Raw genomic sequence first — 19,762 nt, 5'->3', positions numbered from 1 at the left:
TTCCATAGATAAGGCTGAGAGGAGTTGTAAGCAAGCAGCATTATGCAAATTTGGGTTGGGGGAGCCCTGCAAAAGGCATGTGCTCCTGTTATGTCCTGGCTCATTGACTCCCAAGTCACAAAGAAAGGCCTCTCGTTAAGTGGCACTGAGGATGTCAGGGGAGAAGGAGCCCAGGGTCAGCCTTCCAAGAAGGCTTTTCAAATTCTATGCACAACCACTCTTGAATCAGATCTTGACCCCAGAATCCACCGCTCAGCAGCCTCATGCAAGTGACCCTGCAACGACTTCTTCTTCTTCTTGCGCCATGTCCGTTATCAGACGTTGGGACCCTATTTTGATCAATAGCCGCACGAAAAAGCGCTGCTGGATTTTGTCCAAAGCAGCCCCTTAGATTTTGAAGCCATGAGGTTCTTCTTCTTCCTGGACCTCGTTCGCCTTCAATCTTTCCCAATCTGCAAATGACTGGAGATATTTTATTTGTTTGTTTATTTATACCCCACCTCTATTATTTTACAAATGAATGAAGACGATGAAGAGTCCCAGCACACCTTCCTCCTCCTATTCCCCCCCTCTCTCCCCCCACCTCAATCCTGATGACTGGCCCGAAGTCCTCCAGCTGGCTTTCATGCCTAAGGCAGGACTAGAACTTACATTTTTTGCTTTCTAGCCTGTTCTCAATTGTCCTAATCAGTCTTCTAGCAAAGAAAGAATCCTAGCCATTTGCTTTTGCTGAGAGTTTACCGTATTTTTCGGACTATAAGACACACCAGAGTATAAGACGCACCATGTTTTTGAAGAGGTAAATTTTTAAAACAAAGTTTTTGCACTCTGCACGCCTCATTTTTTGCCAAAAAGGGGGGGGGGCATGCAGAGAGTTTGGGAGGCTTGTAGAGTGCTCCTGGGGGCTGGGCTCCCCAAAAAACAACCCGCTTTTCGCTCGTTTTTGTTCTCCACAGCCCTCAGGAGCACTTTGGAAGCCTCCCAAACCTCTGCACGTCCATTTTTGCAAAGGGGGCAGGGCTTCGGGAGGCCAAAAATGCTGTATTCAGTGGATAAGACGCACCCAAATTTTCACCTTCTTTTTTGAGGGAAAAAGGTCCGTCTTATACTCCAAAAATATGGTATTTTACTGAAGCTTAAATAGTTACAGAATCAGTTTTTTCTTGCACCAACAATACAAAGTAAATTTTCCTCTTCCCCTCCTTCCTCCCCGGTTGTCTGCAAGTGTCCAATCAGGTGCTTATGTATTGTTTAGGAAACAGGCGCTGGGTCTCCAGCTCTGCATAGCGTTAGTTGACCTTCTCACAAAGCTCAGCTGGGCATTCATCTCCCCCTTCTTCCTTAGTCCAATCTGCCCTCCACCCCTGTTGTTAAAGTCAGGCTGTCAGCTCATGAAGCTTGGATAGGAGAGATGCAGCCATGACCCGGGTGCCCTAACCACTAGACCAGTGGTGGGCAACCTTTTTTTTCAACTGAGCCAAATCTCGCCAAAACCACGATTGAAATTTATTTTGAGAGCCACATTTTTAAAACCGAAAATACATAGGATGGTACACTTTTAGTTTCAATAAACTCTGGCATTTGAAGCACGCAAGTTTTAAAGCTGTCAAGTTACAAGATCCTTGCATCCCTAACCCTTTAGGAAAAAAACCCCAAGGGGTCTTCAAACCTGACAGCTTGAAGACTTGTGGACTTCAACTCCCAGAATTCTGAGAGTTGAAGTCCACCAAGGGCATCAATCATATTAGCCCAGGGATCTGCAAAATTGGCTCTTAAGACTGGTGGACTTCAACTCCCAGAATTCTGAGAATTGAAGTCCAACAGTCTTAAAACAGCCAACTTTGCAGACCCCTGTGTTAGCCCAAAGCCTGGCGCTGGGCGGGCCTTGCTCCCCCATTGGTGGAGCCCCAAGAAGCGAGGAGGGAGAAAAAGAAACGGAGGCTAAAGAGCTTCCCCCCCCGCCCCCTCCCAGCAAAAATCTAACTGGGGAGCCGGGCGGGCAGTAGCAAATTAGCCAATCACGCCGCGTGATCGGTTAATTTGCTACTGCCCACGCGGCGTGATCGGCTAATTTGCTACTGCCCGCCTGGCTCCCCGGTTAGATTTTTGCTGGGAGGGGGCGGGGGGAAGCTCCTTAGCCTCCGTTTCTTTTTCTGCCTCCTCGCTTCTCGTTCCCGCCCGACTTCAGGATCCTCCCTAATCATTGTGGGTCGAAAAGAAAAAAGGGAAAGGGGCGCTTGTTTTGAAGTGCCCGAGAGGAGGGAGGGGAGCGGGCGCCCGGCACACAGAAGAGTGTAAAATGTGTAAAGAGCCACATGTGGCTCGCGAGCCGCGGCTTGCCGACCACTGCACTAGACCAACCTGACTCGAGATGGCCCCTTGCTACCTGGCACAGCTCTCATCCTAGAGATCCCTGCAATGGAGGTTGGAGCTGAGGAAGAAGTAGGCAACTGGGTTGAGAAGGACCTTTGCGGATTTGGGGGCCATGGACCAGGTGCCAACATAAAATTGAGGATGTAGCTGTGTTGAGATCTCATGGAAATGACAGCACCATAAGGAAGACAAATCCATGTGTATTGATTGCAGATATTCTCCCTCCCTCCCCCCCCTCCCAGAAACAAGGAAAACCCCTAAAAGACAAATTGCACCAGTAAATGTGTTTGCAGGCATTTTCACTGTCCCCGTCCCCCCACTTCCGACATAGCATATTCATGATGAGTCACGGCCTCATTTGGTTATGACGGAAGCCCTGGCGTTGCTTTTCCTTAAGAGGTTGCATCAATATCACTACCAGACAGAACGTTACTCCATAATGTACTGAACTGCCCTGCAGAGCGCTTGTTTGTTTGATTAATATTTGGCTTTTCTGCAGAGGTTTGCTGTAAGCAAGACTTTAATCACACTGTAGTCATTTAGGAATAACTTATAGAATTATCACTGCATAATATGCTAGGAGATCCTGAAAGACGAAGATGCATCATGTAGCTCCTAGCTCCTCTCCTGGGCCCTTTGGAGCCAAGTATTTTGCAGAGTAATTTATACTCTAAACGAGTCCAGAAAACTAAAATAACATGGAGAAAGTCCTCTGGTAGCCTCAGTTCAGAAGACCTGCATTGAAATTCCTTTTTGACCAAAACACATTGGATAAACTCTCAGATTCAATCTCTACTGTTTCGTCCTGGGCTGGAGTCTGAAAGAGCAGGGAAATAAGGTGAATTGCTTTAACAAAAGTATTCCAACAGTATGTAAAGTAACCTTTTGGTTATTGCCCATTGGCTGCTATGACTTCATAACATTTGGTTGATCCATGGCTAAGACATCTTAAAGGAACTTTTGCCTTTTCAAGCAATTTTTCCTGCAGATATAAAACATAGAATAATAAGGGTTGTGTAGGATCTTGGAAGTCTTCTATTCCAACCACCTTCCCATGGCAGGAGATCTTATACCATTCTGGACAGTCTCTTCTTGAAAACCTGTAGCGATTAAGCACCTTGCAGCTTTTGAAGGCCAGCAGTTCGATTGTTCTGTCAGGAAATCTCCCCTTATTTTTAGGTTGGATCTCTTCTTGGTTAGTTTCCAACCATTGATTCTTGTCTTGCCTTCTGGTGCTTTGAAGAATAGCTTGATCCTCCCTTCTGTGTGACAACCCCTCAGATACTGGAGACTGCTGTCATGTCACCCATAGTCCTTTTCCCCAATTCATGCAACTGTTCTTCATATGTTTTAGCCTTCAGTCCCCTAATCATCTTTGTTGCTCTTCTCTGCACTCTTTCTAGGGTGTCAACATTTTTTTGGGTATCGTGGTGACCAGAAACTGGATGCAGTATTCCAAGTGTGGTCTCACCAGTGCGCTATAAAGCACTGTTGATGCAGCCTAGGACTGTATTAGGGTTTTTGTTGGCAGCTACAACACGCTGTGTCTCATACTTAAATGGTTTCTCACGGTTGCTACCATTAGTCAGGAAGACCTATTCCATATCTGTCCTGGTGTTTCTTGTGTACGTGTAGAACCTTACTTAGTCACCATCAGAATTTTGTTGGATCAGGTTCATTTCTGTCAAGGTTTTTCTGAATCTTGAGACTATCTTCAAAAGTGTTGACTTGGTGTACCCCACTGCATGCTTCCTTCCATTGTGAGGACTACCCACTGAGTGCAGTTGTTAAGCCAGTTGTAAACTTGCCTATCACTACTGTCCCTGTTGCGTGTTTTCCATGGCTTCTGCCATCAAGGAGTTTTGTCTGGTTGCAGTGTTTAATTATTCCATCCATCGTGGTGTCCTCCTGAGCTGGCTTCAGGAGTTTGGGACCAATGGATGGCATTGCATGGTGCTGGCTTTCCACCTTTCTCTGCAGTCAGTAGTGATAAGGGAAGGAGAGATCCAGCTCACAGCCTCTATTTTGTGAGGTGCCTCAGAGATGGATTCTCTTCTATTGAACCTCTATGTGAGACCTATGAGTGAGGTCACCCAGAAGATTGAGGCAAGGTATCATCCATATGCTGATGATACTCAGTTCTACCTCTCTATTCCAAGCTGCCTGGGCAATGCCATAGTTATTCTGTCTCAGTGCCTACTGGGTGGGGCACAGTGGGCTTTGACTCAACCCAAGCAAGGGCCGAGTGGGTTCTGCTACCTGGACTGTCCAGTGACAAAGGTCTTCAAACTTTGGTCCTCGATGGGATGGAAACCTGGTGTGCAATCTGGTGATCCTCCTGGACATAGTTTAGTTTTCTTTACTTTACTTTATTGTCATTCCACCTCGTACTATGAAATTAAATGCCATCTTCAGTGTACATTATAACTATAAAAATAAAAACACAAACACACATCCTTCACATGTTATATACCGAATTTTTCGGAGTATAAGAAACACTAAGGCAAATTTTAAAAAAAACGTTTTTGCACTCTGCAAACCTCCCCAAAACAGCCCATTTCCCCCCCCCCCCAAAAAAAAGGCCTGAATAGCTTTTAGGAGGCTTGCAGAGTGCTCCTGGGGGGTCCCCCCCCCACAAAACAAGTGAAAAATGCCCCGTTTTTGCAAAAACGGGCCTGTTGTTTTTTTTTTCAAAAAAAGGCATGTATAGCCTATAGGAGGCTTATAGAGTACTCCTGGGGGCTGGGGGGGCAGCACAATTGAGCAAAAAACGGCCTGTTTTTCACTCATTTCTGCCTTCCCAAGTCCCCAGGAACTCCCTGAAAGCCTTCTACAGGCTCTACACGGCCATTTTGGTGAAGGGGACGGAGTTTGGGAGGCAAAAAATGCTATATTTGATATATAAGACGCACCCAGAATTTCAGCCTCTTTTTTGAGAGAAAAGGGTGTGTCCTATACTCTGAAAAATACGGTAATTAAAATTGAAAACCCGATGTTGCATTAATAATGCGCTATACTTGTAGAATTCAATATAGTTCCTGCTCTGGGATAGAAGCTGTTTTTCAGCCTATTTGTCCTTCTTTTTATTGTCCTGTACCGTCTGCTGGATGGTAATGGTTCAAAAAAAGGGTGCCCAAGATGAGATGTATCTTTAAGTGTCAGAGTTTTGGCAGCATGACTATTATTATGAGATAAACCCAGGAGCAAGACACAGCACACAGAGCCTTTAGACAATTAATAGTGGTTTATATTCAGATATATACATACATATACATGGAGATAAATACCTTACCACTCAGCTACGTACACAAGGAGAGAAATGAGATACAGGACAAGAGAGATACACTAGGAGAGAGACATGCCCTCATGGCCTCCTTTAAATGGACAGCTTCTTAAAGTGGCAGTAACTCTGCTGACTCATTCTCATTGCATCAGCTTACATATTACAGTTTACAACCTTACATCAGCTGGCAGCTATTAAATCCTTATTAACTAACATTAAGACAGCCTGAGCTATAAAGCTCTTCCAAGGAGGGGAGAGGGCAACCAATGATCCTCTGGGCAATTGTGTTGACCCTCTGGAGCGCTGTTCTATCTGCCACTGTACAATTGTCAAACCATACACAAGTGCAGTAAGTTAGAATACTCTCTATGGTGCAGCGGTAGAAGGTCAACAGCAGTTTTTCATTCAGCTGTTGTTTCCTGAGAAGTCTCAGGTAGTATAATCTCTGCTGGGCCCTTTTGACCAGTGCTGCAATGTTAGTGGTGGGACCCAGGTCAGGTCCTCTTTTAAGATAACACCCAGAAACTTAAAACTGGCCACTTGCTCCACTCGGTCTCCATTGATAAGCAAGGACTGGATGTCTGATTTATTTCTTCTGTAGTGCACTATAAGCTCCTTGGTCTTATTGGTGTTAAGGACCAAGTTATTGTCTCCACACCACAAAAGCAACTGTTCCACCTCATCTTGATAGGCAGATAACCACTGCTAGAAGGGCAGGTGACAGATGTGGCTAGAAAAGCCACAGCACACCTTTGGGTAGTGTGCCAGTTGTGTCCATTCCTGGACTGGTGGGTCCTGTCACCATCATAGTTTGTGGCCTCTTGTTGGGTGACTGCAATGCATTCTATGTGGGGTGGCCCTTTGAAAAGCATTTGGAAGCCTCAACTGGTACAAAATGTGGCTGCATGGGAGTTGTAGGTTCAACGTACGTAACACCACTGTGAGAGCTGCATTGGATGCCTGTGTTTCTGCTGGTTGAATTGCACCCGGAGACACGCCTTTAAAGCCCTTCATGGCTTAGATCTGCATTGCGTAAGGGAAGCATCTCCTCCCAGAGGTTTCCACCTCTCCAATCCAGTCTGGTAGTCGGGCATGCTACCCGTGGGTGGGTTGCTGTCGGCATCACTGCCAGTTCGGTGCCTCAAAATTTTTTGCGCTGGCGCACTCGCTTCGCTCACGCGCATTTGCAAATAAAAAGGTCTGTGCCTTAAAAAATGAAAAAAATTAAATTTTTGCACTGAAAATTTCGTATGTGTGAAAAACAAGATGGCGGTCCCATAGGAGAACCCGTTTGGGGCCGTGGCAGGCTTGGATCACTGCCGGTTCCAGCGACCCAGGCCGCCAAGTTCTTATCGGTTCGGCTGAACTGGTAGGAGCCCACCTCCAATGCTGCCGGTTCCATCAACCAAGGAATGTCAACTGGTGGGAACTCGGAGACCTGCCTTCTTGGCCACAGTTCTTGCCCTCCCCACCATTCTCCTCTCAGAATTAAAGATGGCCTCTTGGCTCTTTGAAGTCCATGTCTGGGGACCACGAGTGCCCTGTTTTCTGGCCATGCTGACATTTTTACTCAGCCGCCATATATATTCAATTGTAATATTGTAATCGTTTTCTGACTGCTCCTTCCCAGAGTCACTTGCTTGAGGTGGACAGCTAAAGAAAATGAAGGTTCCTAATATCTCTGAGGATTTCAGGCCTTGCCTGCCTCACCTCGGCTTCAGAAAGTCCCTCAAGACCTTGTAAAGGTTGCATCCCTCCATCTATTACTCTCTTTTCCTGTTTCAGCTTTGCTTTTATTCTTTTTAAATAGTTTAATGCTTATTATATAATGGCTTTAGCCAATGATTGTCTTATTTATTTACTGGGGTTTTTTCTGGATTATTGTACACCATCCAGAGTCACTTTGGGTGAGATGGGTGGCCATATAAATTTGATTAATAAGCAAACGTTGGTTCAGCATTCCTTTCAGACTTCTGGGTGGGGAACAATGGAGACGAGATGCATCTCCAAATAACAGAGGTGATGCTGAGGAGGAGGAGGAGGAGGAGAGAGTGACAGGGCAGCAAGCCAGGAGAGAGGAGCCTCTCTGGACAAGAAGCCAGGAGAAGGCCATTCCTGTTAGGGAGATCTGCAGGCAACTCATGAGTAAGAGCACCGGGCGCCATTGGAGAAATTCCATGCTCACTGCCTCAATGCAACCTGTTCAGCAGCAGGGTTTTGCCCCCAATCCCTCCTTTCTAAAGCACCTGGGAATAGAAGTATTTCAAAAGCTACAGAGCAACAGAGCAATTATACCACCTAGTGAGCGATCCTTCAACCGTGGTGAAAGACTAAAGCTAAAAGCCAAGAAAGATAAGGACTTAAGCATAATTAAACGCAAAATGGTGGGTCAGAAATACCGTAAGATTAACAATTTAAAATGAACTAGGGACAGTTGAATCTAGGATTATTTACTTTAGAGTCTTTTTTAAATAATGAAATAAATAATTCAAATCTCACTGGGAAACAAGAAAGCAATTGGTGGGTTTTGCCAAAGAGGTAAGAGAAAGATCATTGACCATTGATCATGTATCATCTACATAAAAGAGCATGTAGACCAGGGGTGTCAAACTCAAGGCCCGGGGGCCAGATTCGGCCCACGGGGCCACCCTGGAAGCAGCAAAGGACCGGCCCTTTAATAAAAAAATTGGAAGTAATGGAACAAAAAATTGACATGAAGCCTTTTGGCAATAATAAAAGGAAGTATAAGCAAAGAAATTCAATATATTATGCTTCATATAATTATCACAGCCAAAATCTCATTCGCCCAAAACTTGAAACAAAAAAACCATCCCCTCAAACGTGGAGATCATAAAAAAAGGTGCTAGAATGCACGGAAATGGATAAATTAACGATGGGACTAAGTGATAGAGAGGAAACAGAGTATTATAAGATATGGAAAAGGTGATATAATTGGCTCTAAAAGAGATGTAAAATTAATGCATAATGATTGAATAGAAAATATAACAAGAGGAGATGGTATATATTCAGGAATCAAGAGATGTATATGTTGTATATATTCTAAAAACAATAATCATGAAATAAGGAGGTATATGTATGAAACAATAGGTCAGGGGTGTCCAAACTTGGCAACTTTAAGACTTGTGGACTCTGTGGTTGTGGGCCGGCTGCTGGACAGAGAGTCTTCTGGACAGAAGTCACTTCTGGTTTGCTCGGAAGATTGTTTGGAGTGCTCCGAAGGCTTCAGGGACTGTCTGGAGGCTTCCCTGACGCCTCCGGAGGGCGTCCGGGGGGGTGGGGGAGGCTCTTTTTGCCCTCCCCAGGCTCCTATAAAGCCTCTGGAGCCTGGGTAGGGCGAAAAAAGCATGTAAAAATGGGGTGTCGTGCCTGTAGTGCGCACATGCGCACTGGGTGTCACGCATTGCATTATGGGTGCGGCACGCCCGCACACGACCCCCCTGTGCTCCCCCCACTTATGGCACATAAGCCAAAAAATGTTCGCCATCGCTGACCTAGGGGGTATCCCGAAAGTGCCAAGCCGCGGGAACTGGGGAGTGGGGCAGAGTGCCACGTGCCTTTGCGCCTTAGGGATACCCCCTAGGTCAGTGAATGGCGCTCTGCCCGGCTGGAGGGGTGGTTTGCCGGGCTGCTGCTCATGAGCGCGGTCACTTCATGGCTGCTTCGCCCCTGAGGCTGTGCCCGGCTCTTCGGGAGCCAGTTCGCAAGGGAGAAGCCGCCCGGCAACTCCCCCCTCTGGCCAGGCAGAATGCCACTCCCCAATCTAGCGATGTCCCGAAGGCGCCAAGCAATATGACCGCCTTCCCCCCCTCCCAGCTCCTGCAGCTTGGCGCCTTCGAGATACCGCTAGGTCGGTGAGCGGTGCTCTGCCTGGCCAGAGGGGGGGGTGTCCAAGGGGCTTATTTTCGGGGGTGGGCTTATTTTTTTGCTGATGCAAAAAATGTGGCAAGGTGTTAGTTTCAGGACAGGTCGTATTTTCGGGGAAACACGGTATTATTAATCCACTCAGAAAGTGAAAGAACTTGATTCCTTTCTGAAGAGAACAAAACATAACGTTGCATAGCTTGAGATTAACCAAGGAGAAGTCCTGACAAAGTGAACTTGGAAAGTGAAGGCATTTTGAAGAGGATCGTATAGAGATTGGCGGTCTGTACAGAAGTCAACCCTTAAGTCTCTTAGGTCATCATTGGTTGAAACCAGTACTTTAGAAGGTGACTCGGAAGGGTCTGGTGACAAAATTCCCTACAAGATGTAGTAGATGAGGGATGTCAAACTCACGGCCCGCAGGCAGGATGCATCACGCACTGGCCACACCCACCCCTGGTTTAGCAAAGGGGGGAAAGGTCACAATATGTCACATGATGACGTGAGTTTGATACCCCCAAGGTAGATGATTCCATTAGGATCCCTTAGTAATATTAACAGAGCCATGGTGGCGCAGTGGTTAGTGTGCAGGCTACTTCTGCTGACTGCTGTCTACATGCAATTTGGCAGTTCAAATCCCACCAGGTTCAAGGTTGACTTAAGGGTATCATCTGTTGCCTAAAATTCTACGCATGAACTTTTTAGCCAAGAAATCTTGCAGTTGAATCCAGGATTCTCTTCGCATCAGACATGTATTCTAAACAGATGAAGTTCCTTCAGTAATATCGCGTGGTTTATTTGATAAGCCATTTGTGACTTGTCAAAGGATGTGGGCCAGGCCGTTTCAGACACCCTGAAGTGGCAATTTTGTTTTTTGATTTCTGCCTGTTTATTAGAAAATGTAGCCTGTATGGAGTCAGGAAAGCATCTTTGGATCTTCCAGGGGCGCATTGGGTATGAAATCTTGTTCTTTGTATTTCTCTCTCCACCCCCACCCACCCCCCAAATCTCCAGGTTCTTGAACGGTTGTTCCAGAAGGGGTTCAACGTGGCAGCGTCCTGTGGGGGAGGCGTAGATTCCTCCCAGTTCAGTGAATATGTGCTGTGTCGTGAAGACAGGAGACCACAGCCCAATGCCACCATCAGAATAAAGCAAGAACCCCTGGATTAAGGACGGACTCCCTCCCTCCTTTGAGACAGTAGATGTCTTCAAAGGTCCCTTGGGTGGAAACACTCAGGACTCCCAGGACAGTATTATGCAGGAGCAGCCAGCCTGTTTCCGAAGCAACCCTGTTGCATGGCCAGCCATGGCTCTCACGTGGAAGCAAGGACGATGACCCAACACAGAGGTGTTTGTATTATCACTCAAGTCATCGCAGTGCACTTGGAAGCCTGGCATTTTGTGGGATTGTATTGGCCCATGGAAAGTAGTGATGCTTCTGTAAAGAACTAACTGGACTGAATTTGGTGGAAAAGACCAGTTGATGTAATTAAAGTATGTCTCACTGAAGGAATAAGCCCACCAGCTTTCCGGAGGACAGGTCCTCTGTCCTACGCATGTGACAAGATCTTGATAGCTGCCAGAAGGAAGCTGGTGGTACGCTGAGCGTCTTCCCTCAACCCTGTACGGTCCCTGGCCTGTCAGTCATTACTTTCCTATCTCCATTTGTTACTCACGATCCTTTGCCCATTCCTTGGATTCATTGTATTATGGCTTATTTTTCTACGACAGCTGTCCTAGAGGAGCCAGTTCAGGAAGGGACCAGCGCTCTTATGGTGCTGAACCTGATTTCATTTTTTCCAGCCCCACATCTTTACTGTCCTCCTTCCCCCATGCGCATACACATCTCACACAGCTGCAAATTCTAAACAAAAAGAGCTTCAAAATCAAGTCCTTTTGCAAAATTGTGTAACTTTAAGTAGGTCCTGAGGTGAGCCCGAGTTAAGGTATGCTGGTTTTCATTGTCGTTAAGAACGGGAACTGGCTAAATTGTGTCTCAAGTCACCTTTCATTCTTCATTTGAATTCAGTCCCCATATTGCCTTGACGCATGGAAAGGGATGATGCCACACTGATTGGATGCTGTGTGTCATCTTTTTAAATGGCACAAAAGTGTGATGCATTTTTTCTTTTGAGCAACTACTTTAAATACTTTGCTTCCATTCACAAATCCTTTGGCATCGGCATTCTTTGAGAAAATAAACTTGGTTTTCAATCTCTGAGCAGTCATGTCAGTTCAGATGATCCAGAAAAATCTGCCCATTTATACTGTGCCATAATTTGGTGTTGTATGAATTACTCTCTTGGTTGTATGCCTTGATTGGTCAGTTAGTGCATCCTTCCTGACCCAAGGAACTTCAGACCTGTTGGGTCTGCCATTTCCCAAAACCCAATGGATGTAACACACAGGAAGAGGGATGGTGAACACAGTGTAATTGCTAGCACTATTTTCTTGCCCCGCTGAGTGACCGGTTTGCACAAAACTCAAGACTCCAAGCCCAAGTCAACATGCAGGAGGTGGGCAGCATTTATATGCCATGCTACATGCTCAAATATTGATGGCCTTTAGGACTTTGAAGGGCGGCTTGTCTTACAACGGTCCCCTCAAGAAAGCAGAATTCTTGAAACAGGTAGCACTTCAGAAGGAACTTTTATTGGGTGACAGTGATAGCAAAAAGAATAGGCAGGATCTGAAGTTCCCATGCTAAAACATTAGGCTAAAACTTGTTCGTTAACCACCACCACCACCCCACGGCTCAGTCCGACGCAGGCCAATCACCATTCACCCACCTTGCCAAGGTAAGTGCTTCGCTTCCTAGAATGCACTGAATCACAATTATCTATTGCTCAGCATGGCAAATCAGGTTGTGTGCACCTTGCAGTTGTGCAAAGTGTTTTGAGGTTTCCGAGTAAGTCCCAGTATGAGGCTCTGTTCAAAAGATTTAAAAAAGGAAGGGAAACTCTCCACCCCTGATGCCTCCTGAGCAGCGTATTAAGTGAGAATGCAGACATTCTCTATCAGTTTAATGTGGAACCCAGGGAATTATAGTTCTGATAAGGTGCTAATCTGGCCAAGAACCTCAAAACTGCATTTCCCAAGAGCCTCCGCTGCAGCAGGCCATATACTTGGTTTAAGCCTGGAGGGCAAATCAAACTGCCAATTCAAAACATTTAGGAGAAAAAAGGCAGTTTTCTTGAATTAGTAAACCTGCTAAGATGGATGAACCGCTCTAATTGTTTGAAGTTCAAGAAAAAAGATGTATACCAAAATGTGGCTCCCCATGGGAAGAATTTCATTAAGGAAATTTGGTATCCCAGAAAGCTGCTGCTCTGAGCAGAAAAGCCCATTTTGAACTGACCCAGAGTCTTTTTCACACATTTCATCAGCAAGAGTAATAATCGAATTGCTACAAATAGAAATTCTCCAGCACATTTGTGGGTAGGAAGGAATTTCACCAGAGTAAAGCAAGGTTCTCCCAACAATTTAAGGACAAAACTTGTTAACTGTGATGGGCGGGAAGGGGGGAGTGTCAAAACTACATGATGGCAGTCGATGCATTGCATTTTGCAAGAGGCTCTCCCTGCAGTTTTGCTGCCCTCTGAATAGTGCTGAAGGTCACTAAAAAAGGCCAGGAGGACCCCTTCATGATCCTTTGGGCTATAATGGAGACCCCAGGAACCTGGGAAGAGAGATCTGGGAGAGGGCTACCAAGAAAAACGGGACATTCTCTCACACACACACACACAGACACACACACGCATCCCTTAGCTACCTCAGAACTAAACAAGTACAGAATCGTCACAACACACCACTTTTTCACTAAAGTTCTCTTTTTCAAAGTACAGGTTTTTTTTTTTTAAGTACGCTACTTTCATCAAACTGAGTGAGAGCTGTTAAGCAAAAAAAAAAAAAAAAAGTTAGGAGAATTTCTCCATCTGTCCCCCAAAACAACTGGTTGAGGGTTATCTATGCAGAAAAATGGCTGCGTAGTACATTTTGTGCCATCAAGTTAGTTTAATATCTTTTCTAAATGAAATGTTTAGGTCTTAATGCCATCCCTTTTGTATGTAAGATACCTATTAAATTGTATTGTACTGTAAATGCTTAATATTGTACCTTCTCGGCATTCCTCTTGCCCTTCATAAAAACAGATCGTGCAATGTGTCCATCTACCATTTTTTGGTGTTCGACATACCCATAAAGTCAAGAGCCAAATAAGCAGAAAGTTATTTTATTTCAGTGTTTGAGAACAGAATTTGAGTATTCAAAATGAACCCTCCTGAGACATTCCTTCTGGGTTGTGCGCTTCAAACAGAGAAGAATGGTGCCTCATTCACCATCCCCATTTATCTGATTGACTTGCTCTTCATGGTGCCTCATCTAATTGGATCTTTTGCACCAAGAAACAACTTAAGTTCTACTAAATCTCCCCCACCCCCATTTTTTAAAAATACATCAATCTTTCAGTTTGGCTCACAGAGTATTTATCCCGTGCATGTAACTAGACTAGTTTTTTAAATTAGTGTTATTTTAGCAATAGCATCATAACCGCTGAAACAACACTTAGAAGTCTAGTACATTTAGGTAACATCCAAGAGGGTCCAACCTTCCAAAGCCATTTCTTTGTGGAAAAATCTCAGGCATGTTAAAAATTCCTCATCTTTCCCTAACTCCAGTTTAGAAATGTTTTTGCCATCCGGGTTGATTCATTTACCTGTGAGGCTCTTTGCCTAGATCTGCAGTGACCGCTATACCTACATACATTCAGCCCTGATGCATTCGTCATTTTATTGCACTCAACCGTGTCTCTGTTCTTTAAAAAATAAGCAACAGGAAAAAAAAAATCCCAAACCTTTCAGGGAAGAATACTCAGCTGGCTTCTGGATAAATGTTTGCCCTTTTCTGCAAGCAACCTTGGGTAGCCAAATTGTGTGACAATCAAAATGCCATCGCTGTGTGTGATTCATTACCAAGATGACATGTCCTGTTGAAAATACTGAGTAAGTGTGTCCGTAGAGAACGTGGTCAAGAAGACACGCGCCACCAGGCATGAAAAAATAGACGATGCCATTGTGGTTGCCACCTTTTTTAATGACGTCCTGTGGGGAATTCTTAGGAAAGAGAAGCAATTAAAGTACAATCTTGTTTCTGTGATCCCTGAAAGACTAGACTAGAGTAGAAGTCTGCTCATGACTTTCCCACCTACCCTCCTCCGTTCCCCTCTTTCCACGTAGGTATTTGTGAGGCATTTCAACTTACGTAAATCAGCTTCAAACCTCTTGGGAAAATCCTTCCATCAAAGGTTCCTGCAAATGGGAAACTTGTGAGCCATGACGCATATGGTGAAGAACAGTAGTGAAACAAGGACACATGGAAACACTCAATCCTTAGAATGGGATGCCTCCTCTTTAAAGCCTCTAATGCAGGGGTGTCCAAACTTGGGAACTTTAAGACTTGTGGACTTCAACTCCCAGAATTCCCCAGCCAGCATGGCTGGCTGGGGAATTCTGGGAGTTGAAGTCCACAAGTCTTAAAGTTCCCAAGTTTGGACACCCCTGCTCTAATGCTTGACTAACTGACTTCAAGATACAGAGTGTAGTTTTTTTTTTCTAATTTCATGTGCAAGTGTGTTTTCCAATGCTTGGGTCTTCAAACCCATCAATGACAGCTGTGTCTTATTTATTTTCCCCATTACACACACCAGATTGAAGCACAAAGGGGAAAACAACGGCAACAGCAAACTCCATTTCTGATCCAAATGGTGCACAGGAAGAAAATGTAAACGCAAAATGGCTGGTAACCGAATTGCTTCAAACGGCTGTTTTGATTGCAACTTTTCTACTGCTCCATAAGTGTCTCTGGGTGGTAAGAACATCAGATTCAAGAAGTGGGCGTCAGGATCTTCCAATGCCACAAAACATACCTTGATCCAGCTGTTGGGAGCAACTCCTTCAGTGTCACCCAATATAACTGTGGAACCCAGCAGAGGGAAAAGGCCATTTGGTTGGCTATGTTGATTAACCCCTTCATTAACTCAAGCATTTTATGGCCAACCAGCCAACGCTCTTCAGCTCTGCTGGCACTGCTACCTAATGAAACCAAAATAGCTTTTTTTAAAAAATTCAAGTAAATGGTTTCCATGGAACTCGTTTAAAAGATATGTCCCACTGTGCTCCGTCTGATATCCCTAGTCTTATGTGAGGCAGGCAATGGTAGCTGATTTCTCCTCTCCTGACAGGACAGAAGATGGACCTCTTTAGACAAAGCAGTTTTTGGCTCCTCCTCTAGCAGACATTTCAGCTTCACTGAGAGTTTTGAATATTATTTTTGATACCATTTTCTTTCTTAAGAAAAAACTCTTCAAAATCAACAGTACCAGTTGTAGTTTCAGATCAACACTTCGCTTCCAAAGCATTTTGAGATGCTTTTCTGTACAATGAAAAAATATTCCTGCTAATTCTTTTCCTTAGAAATTCCAAGGGGAATTTCTTTAGGCAAGTTTCTCAAAGAGAAGTATTTCACAAACAAGGGCCATGATAAATAAATAAATAAAAAGATGCACCCCCTATCCATTTTCCCTCTTCTCTCAGGAGCATAGAGTAAAGTGGATTTGGGAATGGCTAAGCACCAGAATATATCGGCAAATCTTTTGAGCTTGAGAAGCCATGGGTGACTTAAGGGCAAATTGCATATGCACATGTTGCCACCATCCCACCAAGAAAGTTGTCCACTCAATTCAAACTCAATGCAATGGCCAAGCCTCATGGATTCCTTCTTGCCATTTACAACAGGTTAAGAGAACTTCAACCACCCTCTCAGCCTGTAGAGAGTAAGAAGGACGACCTTGATGGATATTTGCAAACTCCGTTACCAAATCAGTGAGTTTAGAACAAGCAGAAAATATCCTGACACACCCCTCCTTAATTCACAGGAGATACGAAGGAAGCGGCAACACAGCCCAATCACCCTTGCAAGATTCAATGAAAATAGTTTTAGCCTTCATGTGGATTTGATTGTCTGGTCTGATCTACTGATAGGGCTGTTTCTCACAAATGTCCATTTGCAAAAGCACCCCTTTTTTCTAACTTCTTTCCTACAAAATAGTTGGTGTTTGCAGTAAGGAAATGACCATATACATCACAATTTATTGCTTTTCCATTCTAGATTTTTTTTCTTCACCTTCATCTATTCCAAGTTTTGGGGGTCAAAGTAGTATATCCACAAACATTTATTTTTCCTATATCCATTTATTTATACATTTCTGTTTTCTGCAGAACAGGGTTCATTTCTTTCTTAATTCACTTCCACCTATCTTCTGATGTGTTGCTAACAACCACCTTGGGAGATAGATAAGATTCAGGTCTCCAGCATGGTGCCCACTTGCCCAAATAGAATCAACTTTTTGCTTTGAAATCTGTTAGGCTTCCTCTCCACATGTGCATTTCTCTGAGATTCTTTTCATTAGAAATAAATAAAAGGGAAGTTGCAAAGTGAACTACTAACTCTCAAGCATCCTCTCTCTTTCCACACATATCACAGAGACTATTTTCAAAAATAAAAATGGCAGGGGGCTTCCTATTGAAATGAGTGCCTTTATGCAGGGGGCATAGGGAATGGCCTTGTAAAATATGTAACCAAGGCAACAATCGGGCAGCAAGGCCTTATGCTCCTTCCCAAAAACAAACTTAAGGAACACTGCAGGCCGGCCTTTCCCCAATTCAAAGCAAGATAAAGCGAGGGAGGAGCACATTCAGACTTGCAAGCCTCTGTCCCCATAAAAGAAGTTCTAGACCTATGTGGACTTGCTTTCCTTACAGGGCTGGCATCTCGTCAGAAAAAGTCAGAGTGAAGGGAGGTAGATGGCCACTTCTGATAAAAGGGAATTTTATGACTTGCTGTCTCCGGTGTGGCAATTCTTTTCTCAACCAGAAAGCAAATACAGGTAGTCCTCGACTTAGGACAATTGAGCCCAAAACCTTTGTTACTAAGTGAAACATTTCTTAAGTGGTGTTGGAAGGAAAATCCATCTGGTTCAATTCCAATCTGGGAGAAAGGCCCTGGAATTAAAATGAAGGCTGATTGGAAAGAAAGGTTCCCTTTATTGAAGAAGCAGAACCCCCAACCACAAAGTGGAGTTTAGAGTGGGTGGGTTTTATACATTTTGGATTCCTATGTATTGTGTCCAGGCAGATGACGTCAGGGAATTCCCCCTGACAGCCGGCATCTGCACTAGCAACAGCCAGGTCGCGTCTGATTGGCTAAGACGCGACCTGGCTGAGAGCGGGGAAACTCTGGCTTGGGAATTGGCTGGTTCGTCTGACAGCTTCGTATAAATAGCTGTCAGACGAACCCTGCATTGATTCTCTCCTGTATATTCGTTGAGTCTGTTCGTGTTCAATAAATACTTGTTAATTCTCCTCACGACTCTGATCGCCTTTTGTGCCAACTTAACACTGGCGACGAAGGTGGGATCCAGCTGCTAACCCACCGAACGTTCCATCTTGGCACATTCGTACCAGCGACCCGTTCCTGCCAGCCTAGCTCGAACCTGAGGAGACCATGTCGGCGATGCCAACTTTCGTCCCTTTTGGCTGCGACGGCGAGACATGGGAAGCGTTCCTGGAGCGCTTCGAGTGCTATCTCATAGCCAACGGCCGTCGCGATGTGCCCGACGATGAGAAGTGCAGCTTCTTCTTGAGCTGTTGCGGCACGCCAATGTTTAGCGCCGCTCACTCACTAGCCGCCCCTCAGCCAGTCCACTCTCTGGACTGGGCTACCTTGACGGAGCGTCTTCAGCGCCACTACGCCCCTACACCATCCTGGGTGGCGAGGCAGTACACTTTCAGGCGCTGTGTCCAGAAGCCGGAGGAGTCGGTGAGCCAGTTCCTCCAGTCGCTTCGCACAGCGGCGATGAGGTGCGAGTTTGCCGATCTCGATCGCAACCTCACAGAGCAGTTCGTCAGCGGCGTGAAAGACCTGCGCCTTCGCCGGCGGCTCCTGTCACAAGCGGACATCACGCTGACTGGGGCCATTGAGCAGGCAAGGGCGGCTGAACTCTCCGACGAGTCAATGGCGGAGATGTTCAACCTGCCACCTCCGCCAGGCCGCACTTGCCTGGTGGACGAGCTGGTTCCCCTGCCAATTGACTACCCTGAGGAGGGAGCGGTGGCGCGCATTGGCCAGTCCTCCAGAAGACGCGGCCCTCAGCGAGCCCGGGAAGCTGTAACCGCTTGCCTTGGCTGTGGAGGCAACCACGACCGCTCGGGTTGCCCCTTTAAGGCCGCGGTTTGCCGCCGCTGCCTTAAGAAAGGACATTTGGCCCAGGTCTGCCGAGCGCAGTTCCCCTTGCCACAGCGTCCAGATGACGTCCCGACCACAGCCGCCGTCAAACAGCGACCTGGAAGCCGAGCTGGACGACAGCAGCAGCAGCAGCAGCAGCAGCAGCCTTCGCGCGGAGGCTGCTACGCCGTGGACGCTGACTCCCACGCCAACCCTGCAGAGTTGGCCTTCCACACGGGTGCAGGTGCGGAGCGCATCAAGGCGTCGCTCCTCATTGAAGGCTCCCCCTGCACCATGGAGGTGGACTTGGGGTCGTCCCGATCCCTTCTGTCGTGGGCAGAGTTCTCCCGCCTCTGTCCAGGCATCTCAAAGACCCAGCTCTCCTCCCCAGACGCAACCCTACGGGACTACCAGGGGACTCTAATTCCTACCCTGGGTTGTCACCTGGTGCGGGTGGAGTACGGGGACTTTTCGGGGTGCCTTCCCCTCCTGGTAGTGGAAAAGCCTTTGCCGGCCCTCCTGGGCCTTGACTGGTTCCCGGCACTTGGCCTATCAGTGCACGGGGTAAGGCAAGTGGTGGCCACGCCTCCTGACGTGGCCGACGTACTTGCCAGGTTCTCCGATGTGTTTGATGGGCAGCTGGGGGCGTATAAGGGAACGCCCATCTCCTTGAACCTAGACCCCCAGGTTGCCCCCATTAGGCTGAAGGCCCGTAGGGTGCCTTTCGCCTTGAGGGCAAAGGTTGATGCGGAGCTGGACAAGATCGTCACGCAGGGAGTCTTGGAGCCGGTGGATTACTCCAAGTGGGAGACCCCTTTGGTCATCCCAGTTAAGGCGGATGGGTCCATTCGCCTCTGCGCCGACTTTAAATCCACCATCAACCTTGCCCTCCAGGCGAACCCCTATCCAGTTCCGGTAGTGCAGCATTTGCTCCACTCTTTGGAG

The 19,762-nt window shown here is 46.2% G+C and overlaps 1 protein-coding gene across 4 annotated transcripts in view; it reads left to right on the top strand.

Annotated features, from left to right (window-relative positions):
- The window catches only part of KCTD15 (potassium channel tetramerization domain containing 15), a 77,252-nt gene extending 63,550 nt beyond the window's left edge, over positions 1–13,702 (top strand). For all 4 annotated transcript variants that reach the window (XM_081962926.1, XM_081962927.1, XM_081962929.1 and 1 more), the window contains exon 5: positions 10,553–13,702. In XM_081962926.1, the coding sequence (XP_081819052.1) occupies positions 10,553–10,708 (156 nt within the window). In that variant the 3' untranslated portion in view covers positions 10,709–13,702. The remainder of the gene's footprint in view (positions 1–10,552) is intronic.
- Positions 13,703–19,762: the final 6,060 nt, after the last annotated feature.

Source organism: Natrix helvetica (assembly GCF_964273705.1).
Source record: "Natrix helvetica genome assembly, chromosome: 10".
Lineage (NCBI taxonomy): Eukaryota > Metazoa > Chordata > Lepidosauria > Squamata > Natricidae > Natrix > Natrix helvetica.
Note: the sequence above shows the minus strand (reverse complement) of the source record. Positions and strands in the feature narration are given on the sequence as shown.